At 42.7% G+C, this 11,223-nt stretch overlaps 1 protein-coding gene across 1 annotated transcript; it reads right to left on the bottom strand.

Annotated features, from left to right (window-relative positions):
• Positions 1-1,815: 1,815 nt before the first annotated feature.
• On the bottom strand, positions 1,816-10,970 carry tax1bp3 (Tax1 binding protein 3). Its single transcript, XM_033046575.1, has 4 exons — positions 10,822-10,970; positions 7,347-7,466; positions 5,370-5,447; positions 1,816-3,962 (listed from the first exon to the last, which is right to left on the bottom strand). The coding sequence occupies exons 1-4, from the start codon at positions 10,858-10,860 to the stop codon at positions 3,828-3,830; spliced, it is 372 nt and encodes a 123-aa protein (XP_032902466.1). The 5' UTR covers positions 10,861-10,970; the 3' UTR covers positions 1,816-3,827.
• Positions 10,971-11,223: the final 253 nt, after the last annotated feature.

An 11,223-nucleotide genomic window follows, 5' to 3' on the forward strand; every position in this document is an offset into this window, starting at 1 on the left:
CAGGTACAGCAGGCGGTGAAGAAAGTCAATGGCATGTTGGCCTTCATAACGAGGAGTTGAGTATAGGAGCAAAGAGGTCATTCTGCAGTTGTACAGGGCCCTAGTGAGACCACACCTGGAGTATTGTGTGCAGTTTTGGTCTCCAAATTTGAGGAAGGACATTCTTACTATGAGGAGTGCAGCGTAGGTTCACAAGGTTAATTCCTGGGATGATAGGACTGTCATGTGTTGATAGAATGGAGCGGCTGGGCTTGTATATTCTGGAATTTAGGATGAGAGGGGATCTTATTGAAACGTATAAGATTATTAAGGGTTTGGACACTCTTGAGGCACAAAACATGTTCCCGATGTTGGAGGAGTCCAGAGCCAGAGGCCACAGTTTAAGAATAAGGGGTAAGCCATTTAGAACGGAGATGAGGAAAAACCTTTTCACACAGAGGGTTGTGAATCTGTGGAATTCTCTGCCTCAGAAAGCAATGGAGGCCAATTCTCTGGATGCTTTCAAGAGAGAGTTAGATAAAGCTCTTAAAAATAGCGAGAAGGCAGGAACGGGGTACTGATTGGGCATTGCAAAGGGTGATGAAAATTGCCCAACGCATCACCGGTTCCTCGCTCCCCTCCATTGAGTCCGTCCAAAGCAAGCGTTGTCTGCGGAGGGCGCTCAGCATCGCCAAGGACTGCTCTCACCCCAACCATGGACTGTTTACCCTCCTACCATCCGGGAGGCGCTACAGGTCTCTCCGTTGCCGGACCAGCAGGTCCAGGAACAGATTCTTCCCGGCGGCTGTCACTCTACTCAACAACGTACCTCGGTGACTGCCAATCACCCCCCCCCCGGACACTCCTCCCACAGGAAAAACACTATGTCTGTATATATGCTAATGTAAATATTTATTCAAATCATATGCTATGTCGCTCTTCCAGGGAGATGCTAAATGCATTTCGTTGTCTGTACTGTGCACGGACAATGACAATTAAAGTTGAATCTGAATCGGATTGTGGATGATCAGCCATGATAATATTGAATGGCTGTGCTGGCTCAAAGGGCCGAATGGCCTACTCCTGCACATATTGTCTATTGACGTGCAGGTGATAAGCAGAGTTTTTCCTTTGGTAATATAACACAGCCAATGAACCTAAATCGTCTTCTAGATACTTAAATGTTGTGAAAGAACTGGTAATGTTTCAGATTCCAACTTTAAAAAATAATTCCTCAGATCCTATTTTCCACTCATCTTTGATTGGTAACTCCCAACAGAATATTTACATCTATTTCTTCAATCTTTCCCAAGATAGGCTGACTTAATGCAGTAAAACATGAATCATTAATTCTACAATAAGTGCAAGATGCAATTAAATCTACAATTTACATTAGTAATATAAATTAGGAATGTCACAGCCCCAAATTGCATTTGATTTATGAAGTAATCACTCCAAATTCGGCACTGGTACAAGCAACATGCTTTGTATTCAGTATCTTAATATTCAGATACTTAGCTAGCTTGTTTCACCCCTCCAATGTCTTGGTTTTGATTTAAAACTATGTAAGACTATTACAAAATGTAAAGGAGTTTTGAAACTTCCCAAATATAATTTATTCTTTAGCCCCGGTGCATCATGTTCCAAACAACCATCTCTAGATCAAGGAAGATGCTGCACCTGCTGGCCCTCCACACGGCCTTGAAGCTGATTGTGATCCTGTTACTGGCTTGGCCAATGCATCAGCGTCTACAGGATGCATTAGACCACTACAACTCATTCCCTTGCTTCACCCCTTCCCAGTAATGTAATCATCAAAAACACACAACACCTCCGTTCAGTGATCCACTCTAGCAAGTGTATTTATTGAAAGCAATTTAACTACAGTAATTGTGCAAGGAGCAATGTTATTTCTTCCAAATCATCACCAGCAGATCCACCCAATTAAAGTTGTTTACATAAATACAAAACTGAAGTGAGACAAACAAATTATGCAGAAAGGCTGTAAAAAATGTGCCATAATCACTTGCTCATAAAAAAAATAAAGAGATCCTAACCTTCCACGCGTCCAGGTTGGTGTAAGGAGCACAGCCTCAGCATGTAGGATTCATATACAATCCAGCCAGGTTGTACTTGTACCAAATGTGTATTGCCCCTCAATAGAGGGGAACATGCAATGGTACACAGTATTCACTGGTACAACTGGATGTTATGATCCAGGAACCCCAAGCTGCTTAAAGACCAACATGTAAAGACCATTCAACCATACAGAGCTACAGGTAGGTCTAAAGTACTGATACAACTAAGTATTCACAACCAAAGTCGTGCAATTGTGTCTGACAGTGATTAATCTAGTGTCAAAAGTTCTGCCATGTTATGTTTATATACATTTAAAAATTGAAGAGTGGCTTTACCCAACAGTCACAGAAAAGGAATGCAATTTGCAGCAGTCGCTGCAGTTAAATATTCTGGCACTATGTATACTTTGGTTTTTTTGCAACACTCTAGGAATGAGTCCGAAGGCACTTTAAGGGGGCCCTGAATCGTTACCAGGTTACATTATAAATAAAAGCAGCTCAGTATTCTGCATATAAAATTGCACTGTAATAATGTGGCTCTGGTCCTCCCGAGGATACATAATTACCTCAGAGATTCCATGCAATCAGAAGTTGTAGAAGGTGTGAAGGCACAGGATTCCGTTTAAAATAATAAAGAATATTCAGTAAAAATCTATAAAAGTACATTTTGAACAATGATCCATTCTCAAGAACTTCAAGAAATATGCACAGGTTCTGAATTTATGGATATAGGCTGCTTTGGATCAGTGTTATTTTGAATGAATCATAATATTATGTTTACTTTGATCCATAGCCACAGATAGCCATGGAACATGCAATCCAGAGGTCATAGCCTCAGAATTAAAGGGTGCTCTTTTAGAAAGGAGGTGTGGAGCAACTTCTTTAGTCAGAGGGTAGTTAATCTGTGGAACTCATTGCCACGAGGGCTGTGGAGTTTAAGACAGTGGATATTTTTAAGGCAGAGATAGACAAATTCTTGATTAGAACTGGTGTCAAGGGTTATTGGGAGAAGGCAGAAAAATGGTATAAGGAGGCAGAGATCAGCCGTGATTGAATGGTGGAGTAGACTCAATGGGCCGAATGGCCTAATTCTACTCCTATAACTGGTGAACTCTACATCATTTTATGTATCGGCACACACCAAATAAAGCAATGTTGTCTCTGCACATTTGGCACTGTGCAAACTAGTACTTCAAACTCAACTATCCTTGTGGTTCTTCAATGTTAGTAAAATAAACAATTGCTAATCAGTTGTATCATTTAAAAGGGCCTTTGTATAATAGTGTCATTTTCTCTTAGTATGCATAGGCCAATTCAGCCCTCCCTGGAATCCCAGCAATGACTTTGGGCAGCAAACCTGCATTTGGATGGTTGAAAGCTGATTAAAAAGCCTAAAAGCTGCATTTAAATAGCAATCAGGAAATGTTTGAGAGAAATAAATCAAGTGTCTGTCTATTAATGCTATTAATAAGCTTGAGATTCTGAATTCTCTCACTTTGGAGACATGGTCCTAGTGGTTAATTTGCTGAATTAGTTTAGTGCAGTTTATCAATCATTATATTAAAGGGAGTTTTTATGCAATTCTCAGTGAAATCTGTGCTAATTGTAGTTGTTAGTGACTCAAACAGTGGTGCCTTTGATGGCTCGCCTGTGTAGTGTACTGAGAGCAAAGTATATTGCCGTGGAATAAAGTTTCTAAAGACTAAACGGCTTTCTGACACAAGATAATTTTACAATTGTTATGTGCCGCCTATTCCAATGAGAACTTGGCTACTGCAGCGAATGTTGTACGGCCTGCTGAAGAGATTTACGGGTTACCAGAAGCCGAACTACATCTTCACTCTTCTTTGTGAGACGTTTCCTGGCCTGGTCATGTGTTACCATTGTCATATCCCAACCATTTACCTGCAAAGGAATCAGACATTACATGAGTGGACTAGAATACCATCGATTTCATTCACACATCTGCAATTTGTAATTTAAGTTTGCTTTTTTTCCTCAATTGGATGTTTAATTTGGGTTGAAAATTCAGTTGACCAATCCATAAGAGGACCAGGTGACTTCTTTCAACCAGGTGCACGCTTTATTCCCTGGATTTCAAGGCTCATTATGTGAACAGATATTTCAACACCATATTCTATCTTACCAGGAAGTATCATGAGTGAAGCTACTTTTCTCCCACACAGGCCGGGGGTCACAGTGGCACAGCGGTAGAGTTACTGCCTTACAGCGCCAGGGACCTGGGTTTGATCCTGACTAAGGGTGCTGTCTGTACGGATTTTGTACGTTCTCCCAGTCACCTGCGTGGATGTTCTCCGGGATCGGTTTCCTCCCACATTCCAAAGACGTACAGGTTTGTAGGTTAATTCGTTTGGTATAATTGTAAATAGTCCCTAGTATGTGTAGGATAGTGTTAATGTGCGGGGATCGCTAGTCGGCGCGGACTCAGTGGGCCGAAGGGCTGGTTTCCACGCTGTATCTCTAATCTAAACTAACTACCTCATTCTAATTTAAACATGGCCTCAGACTAAAATGATGAGATTTGAATCAACATCTTCTGTAGGTGGAGAAACACCATGTAGACAACACCGCAGGATCGCCTCACTCTGTGTCTTGGAACAGGGAGGACATTAGCAGGTACATAGAATGGAAGATAAGACACAAACCGCTGGAGTAACTCAGCGGGTCAGGCATCATCTCTGTAGAAAAAGAATAGGTGACTTTTCGGGTTGAGACCCTTCTTCAGACTGAGAGTCCGGGGAGAGGGCGCTTCTTCGGGTGCTCCGGTTTCCTCCCACGCTCCAAAGACGTACAGGTTTGTAGGCTAATTGGCTTGGTAAAATGGTAAAATTATCCCTAATGCGTGTAGGATAGTGCTAGTGTGCAGGGATCGCTGGGTGGCGTGGATTCAGTGGGCCGAAGGACCTGTTTCTGTGCTGTATCTCTAAACTACTTAACAATGGATGGTTGCCAGATATGAACCAGATTACTAGATTATTGGACACTGGGACATGACAAAAATTAGAGCAAGATGGTGGCACAAGAATACATTTGCTGGAATAATAATTCAGAAGTCCCAGGACAAACAATCTAGAAATTAAAGTTCATACATTGGCTACATTAAAAAATATATATATATATATATATGTGTGTGTGTGTGTGTATATACAACATGCTTTGCTCTTTACCCTCCCCCAAGCCCACCCTTAGTTCTACCTTTACCTCTGTGCTACCTTTTTTCTGCCACCTCCCCTGCTGTTTCATGATCCAACCCCACCCCCATCATTGTTGCACGAACACCGGAAACCACACCTGCATTATCTTGTCTCCGATCACTAGTCCTGCAACTTCAGCTGGTCCACCTTCAGAGACTCTAGTAACATATATACCCTGTAAAAATAACAGAGGAATGATTGGTGGTAAATAAATATAGGCTGGAAGTTGCCTTCAAACATTCATTGATCAAATATGGAGACCCGAAAGAAGATAGAGAATGAGAATAAAAGGCACAAGTGCTGGGGGAACTCAGTGGGGCAGGCAGCATCTCTGGAGAACATGGAGAGGTGACGTTTCGGGTTGGGACCCTTCTTCCGAACCTGAAACGTCACCTATCCACGTTCTCCAGAGATGCTGCTTGACCCACTGAGTCACTCCGCAACTTTATGTCTTTTTTTGTAAACCAGCACCTGCTGTTTCTTGTGCCTTGAGAGAATGAGAATAAACAAGCAAACAATGTAAAGCAAAAATCAGAAGAGCAGTTATGGATATAAAAAGGAAGGCACTCGCTAAAGTAAAACATTCATCACTTAAAGGACGTCACTGTGGAATTATGGGAAACAGGAACAGCAGTGACACTAATTATATTGGTTCGTTTTTTATGTTGGATCGCACATCTCATTTGAGCCTTGCCCCTCTCACCTTAAATCTATGCCCTCAAGTACTTGATTCTTCCACCATGGGAAAAGGATTCTGACTCTACCCTATCCATGCCTCACAATTGTACATACATATATCCTATGATTTGCCTATCTGTCTGTTCCTTCATCTTTTGTGGGCTTTTGAGTGATCTCCTTTTTATTTCTAAATCCTACTCAGAAGACACCCTCTGTGTCTCAGAGAAATAATGCAATAATCCTATTTTATTTTTTAATCCTCTAGTCCCAACAATCTTGAAATGTATATATCCTGGAATGTTGAGTTGCCAGTCTTGCCTTTCTTTCAACCATTTTTCAGTGAATGCAACAATATCATGTCAATGCTCCAAGTTCAACTGTTTTACTGGTTAGGTTTCTTGCATAATAGATGCAATTTCACCTTCCAATCCTCCCCTGCGCTTTATCATGCCTACGTCTGCTCTGTCTACTGCACTGGCCAGGCCATTGTGCAATTATCTGAAGGAATAAGTATTTTAGCAGGAAACCTGAGACGTTAGGTACAATTTCTTGCTATGAGAACAGTATTTGTCCTGCATGATGCTTTGCATGCTACCTTTTAATCTGAAATAATTAGGCTATACTGGAAAAATATTAAAAGTGCAAATGTATTAAAAAAAAAAAAAAGATTTTGAGGGGTAGTACCTTTCACAGAAAATGTTAAAGACTACGACAAGCTCAGATTATTAATAGTCACGTCAAATTTTAGAGCGCTAACGTCAGAGGTTAAGAAACTGTGATAGGAAGGGTGTGCTTGAATTAGAAAGGGTGCAGAAAGGCTTCGCAGAAACATTACGTGGTCTGGAGGACTTGAGTTACAGGATCAATTGATTAGGCTGGGACCATGTAGCCTGAGTGAAGACGGCTGAGAGGTGACCTTAAAGATGTTTATGAGGGGCAAAGATAGAGAAGATAGTCGTAGTATTTTTCCCAGAATAGGATAACCTAAACACTAGATTGCATAGGAGGTTTCTTCCACACAGAACGTGACAGGGGGGAGTGGGCATATGAAACAATATGCCAGAGGAGGTTGTAGAGTCAAGTACATGTAAAATGTTCAAAGGACAGTTGGAGAGGTACATCAATGGGAAACATTTAAAGTAATTTGGGCATAATACATGCAAATTGAATTGGGCATGTTGGTCAGAATGTACGAGTTGGACTGAAGGACGCGTTTCAGTTTTGAATAACTCTACAATAGGGTCTGAAGCCAATAGCTTCAGTTTGGCAATACTTAGTTGGACAAAATGTCTACTCATTCAACACTCTGGTCATCAGTGATGAAAGGGTTGGGGAAAGGTGTACATCTAGAAATTACTTGGTGGAGCTATTTCTTGGCAATGGCACACTCTCATACCTTATCTGTTTTGTCCTCAGAGTAGGGGTTTTGTGCAGGATCCTGGTCAATTCCACCTCCAATGCTGAATCCCAGGATAAGGTTATCACCATGACGCAATTTACGGATTTCAATACGTTGCTGAAAGAAAGCAATTAAAATCAAGATCTGGAAATATCTGTGGTGAATAAATTCAAAGCATTGTTGCAGTCACTGCAGTCAGAGCACAAACTATTTTCGGGAAAGGGAAAATTATTTTGATCCAACAATGTCCCTTGAAAGAGCTCAACCACCATGAAACACATGACCACATATTTTTATGGTGTTTTTCCTCGAAGATAGACACAAAATGCTGGAGTAACTCAGCTGGACAGGCAGCATCTCTGGAGAGAAGGAATGGGTGATGTTTCTGGTTGAGACCCTTCTTCAGAAGAGTGGTCTCGACCCAAAGCGACACCCATATCTTCTCTCAAGAGATGTTACCTGTCCTGCTGAGTTACTCCAGCATTTTGTATCTACAGTCTAAACTAGCATCTGCAGTTCCTTCCTACACACTATTTTCCCCCTCACTCTCTCCCTCTTGTGCCCAGTTATCATTTTATAGTATATCAGTCAATAAGCTTCTCACATGCATAACGTCTTAAGCAATCCCACCAACTTCCTTTCTTTGGGAATTTTTTTAAATCATGCACTCAGAATTTGAGTAATTGCTATGATGAGCACCATGCATGTGTAAACATGACCCTGTAAACTTCAAATAGTGTACTTTAGCAGTCCAAACTAATACATTTTCCCCCCCATAAATTTCTAATACTGAGAATCATCAATACTCTTATCAAATATTCACTCAAATGATTCCTGGTCCTCCCTGTACTAAAACCAACAAATAACAGATTAATTTATATTGTATGAAAATATAACATTAACTATAATTGCAGGTTCTCCATCTGCTGAATCAGAAAGTTACAACCAAAAAAAACATAACAAGCTGTTCTTTCCATTGACACTTCTCCAAAGACTTCTCTTTGCAATTTAAAACAGCACATCATTCTCCATGAAACACCCAGTAGCTTTGCAAACAAGATAAACAATAGTCACTCCCTTTAATCAATCGGACTGAAGAATTGTCAGAGTTCAACCTAAAAGTGATTAGAGGGAAGTTTTGACTATGTATTTATATAATGCAAGTCTCTTAATCTATTTTCCTTCTATTCCATTAAATACAAGACAACAGAACAAAGTAATTTTAAACTAATACATTTTGTATCTACAGTCTGAAGAAGGGTTTCGGCCTGAAACGTTGCCTATTTCCTTCGTTCCATAGATGCTGCTGCACCTGCTGAGTTTCTCCAGCACTTTTTGTCTACCAAAGTAATTTTTAAAATCTGCAACAAATGGCATCTGAAGCAAGTCTCCATGCTAACCTGCAGGTCTAAAAAGATTAATTACCATGCATTACAATTTATCAACTGTTAAAAAATTTAAATCATGACGTGAGCATTCTTGCAAAACATTCTCTTCATTCTCCACAGGAAAGATATGATGGGACTGGAATGTGGTGAGCAGGGCTGTATGCCATGGTCTAACTCAGGGGTTCCCAACCTTTTTTGTCCCGTTTACCCCCGGCAACTTTAATAGCAGATAACAATGTTATTTCACTTATTTATGAACAACTAATGATGAACAGAACCAGAACCAAACACAGTCAGTCAATGAGAAAAAATATGTATAAATCCAGAATCAACAAATTTACCCCAGGTTGGAAACTCTTGGTCTAACTTGTAGAGTTCTAGCATTACATCCCTGCTTATATGAAGGCTGAGCCACTCAATTATCAACATCCTGATAGGGATGTTTGACTGGATATATACATCTTCCAGAGATGCAACCTGGCATTTGAACAACAAGCACTGGTTGTTCCTTGGCATGTAGGTCGGCAGAGTACACAAGGTCCTTCCATAATTGTTTCATCCTCATCAGATGCAAGGCAAGTGCCAGAGGCGTAGAAAATGGCAAATATTGGCAACACCCTTATCCAAAAGAAAAGGGGATGCAAATTCATATCCGGTAACTACAGGTCAGTTAGTTCAACCCAAAACACAGCAAGCATTTGGAAAAGTGAGTTGTAATCTGATAAAATCCAACAAAAAAGGCAAATCCACAACATCAAACACTTGGAATTAAGAGATCATGGATTCCTTATTTCAGGCTTCAATGGCTATGATTCTTGCTGTCATTTCTACAGCAAAGTACAGTTATTTTGCTTCAGTTGGATGTACACTCTTATGACTATTTTGAATTTTGACATTTACACTCAGTACAATGATGACCTCAAAATTAATTTCTGATTAACAACATCAAATCCAATGAAAGCAACAGTTAACAACAGAAAACAATACTCTCCGTACAAGGCCACATGGAGAATCTCACAGGGTCTTCCACCCACCTCAATTTAGCTACATACCATGTCATCAGAATTCTTAAACAAGAAGCTTATCATGTGGTAGTCACAAATGGAATTGGTGTAGATGGGTATAAAGGTCAGTATAGACAAGGTGGCTCATTTCTGTGCTGTATGACTCAAAGGAACTCCCTGTACAAACTCACACAATGCACTTACTGGTGCAAAGTACAACCTTAACCTAATCACAAAATGAACAGTGCTCAGTTACATTCTTAAATAATGTTTTGAAAATGTGCTACTTCATTCATCACCGTGTGCTGTACTGGAATGCATCCCTGCAAAACGCAGCCCTTTAAGCCTCGTGTTTTCCCCGATCCAGAGCTACAGAACAGCAGTCACACAACAAGGGAGGAGACTGAGCGTGTCAACTCTGTGGAATTCAATTCATGCAGAGGCAAGCACACTCCCATTCAAGGAGTGGGGGACTGAAACAAGACCATACAGCCCAAATACGGCACGCAGTAGAGGAAGTACCATATGTTCCAAGACAGTTAAACGCGATTTACAACAGCTTGCATTTATTACATATCATAATTGGGAAAAAATAATCCTTGACAATGGCCCCCTCCCTGCATCAAAACGGGAACAAAAGGTTGAGCGAGGAGCTGTGCAGCAACTGAAGGCTGCGGAGGGCGGTGACGAGAGGCAGGGTCGGGAGAAGAGTGGGGCTGGGGGTGCGGGGGACCGGGGTGAGGGCAAGAGTGAGGCTAGGGGGTGCGGGGGACCGGGGTGAGAGGGTGAGGGCGGGAGAGGGACCGTGGCAAGCGGGACCAGGGATGGAGCAGGAGGGCGAGGCTGGGGCGGGAGAGGGGTTGACGGTGGCAAGAGCGGGAGAGGGCGAGTGAGGGGCTGGGGAGGAGGGAGCATAGTCCGGGACCAGGGATCAAGAGCGGGGCTGGGACGGGAGAGGGAGCGGGGCTGGGCGGTGACCCAGCGGCTTCTGAGCACCGCAACCCCCGCGACAATAGGGGCTGGGTGGGGTGGGGGTGGCGATAGGGGACGGATGGCGACCACCGCCCGGCTGCGACTCACCACGACCGCGGTGACGGGCTGCCCGGCCACGAACGCCATGGTGGAGCGGCCGCCGTGTCGCGCGGGTGCCGGTTGCTCCGGGTCACGGTCGTGACCTCGTGACCCCTCAGCCGCCTCCCTCTCGTCAGAGCCGCGCCCTCGCGGTGGGCGGGGCCTGCGTCGGCCCGTCCCCTGATGGACAGGCGAGTGCCCGCCCACTCGCCCAGGGCGGGGTCTGGGCGGCCCCGCGCTGCCCGGACCAGGTGAAGAGATACAAAATGCTGCAGTAAACTCAGTGGGTCAAACAGATCACAAGTGATAGGAGAAAAATTAGGACATTCGGCCCGTCAAGTCAACTCCGCCATTCAATCATGGATGAGCAATCTCTCCCTCCCTCTAACCCCATTCTCCTGCCTTCTTCTC

The sequence above is a fragment of the Amblyraja radiata genome, chromosome 29, assembly GCF_010909765.2.
Source record: "Amblyraja radiata isolate CabotCenter1 chromosome 29, sAmbRad1.1.pri, whole genome shotgun sequence".
Classification (NCBI taxonomy): Eukaryota; Metazoa; Chordata; class Chondrichthyes; order Rajiformes; family Rajidae; genus Amblyraja; species Amblyraja radiata.

Excerpts from the sequence above, each read along its gene's own strand:
- tax1bp3 (XM_033046575.1), bottom strand. The coding sequence starts at position 10,860 with ATGGCGTTCGTGGCCGGGCAGCCCGTCACCGCGGTCGTG. Across the intron at positions 7,467-10,821 it reads AGCCCGTCACCGCGGTCGTG|CAACGTATTGAAATCCGTAA; the intron begins GTGAGTCGCAGC and ends GCTTTCTTTCAG. Across the intron at positions 5,448-7,346 it reads CTGAGGACAAAACAGATAAG|GGTATATATGTTACTAGAGT; the intron begins GTATGAGAGTGT and ends TTATTTTTACAG.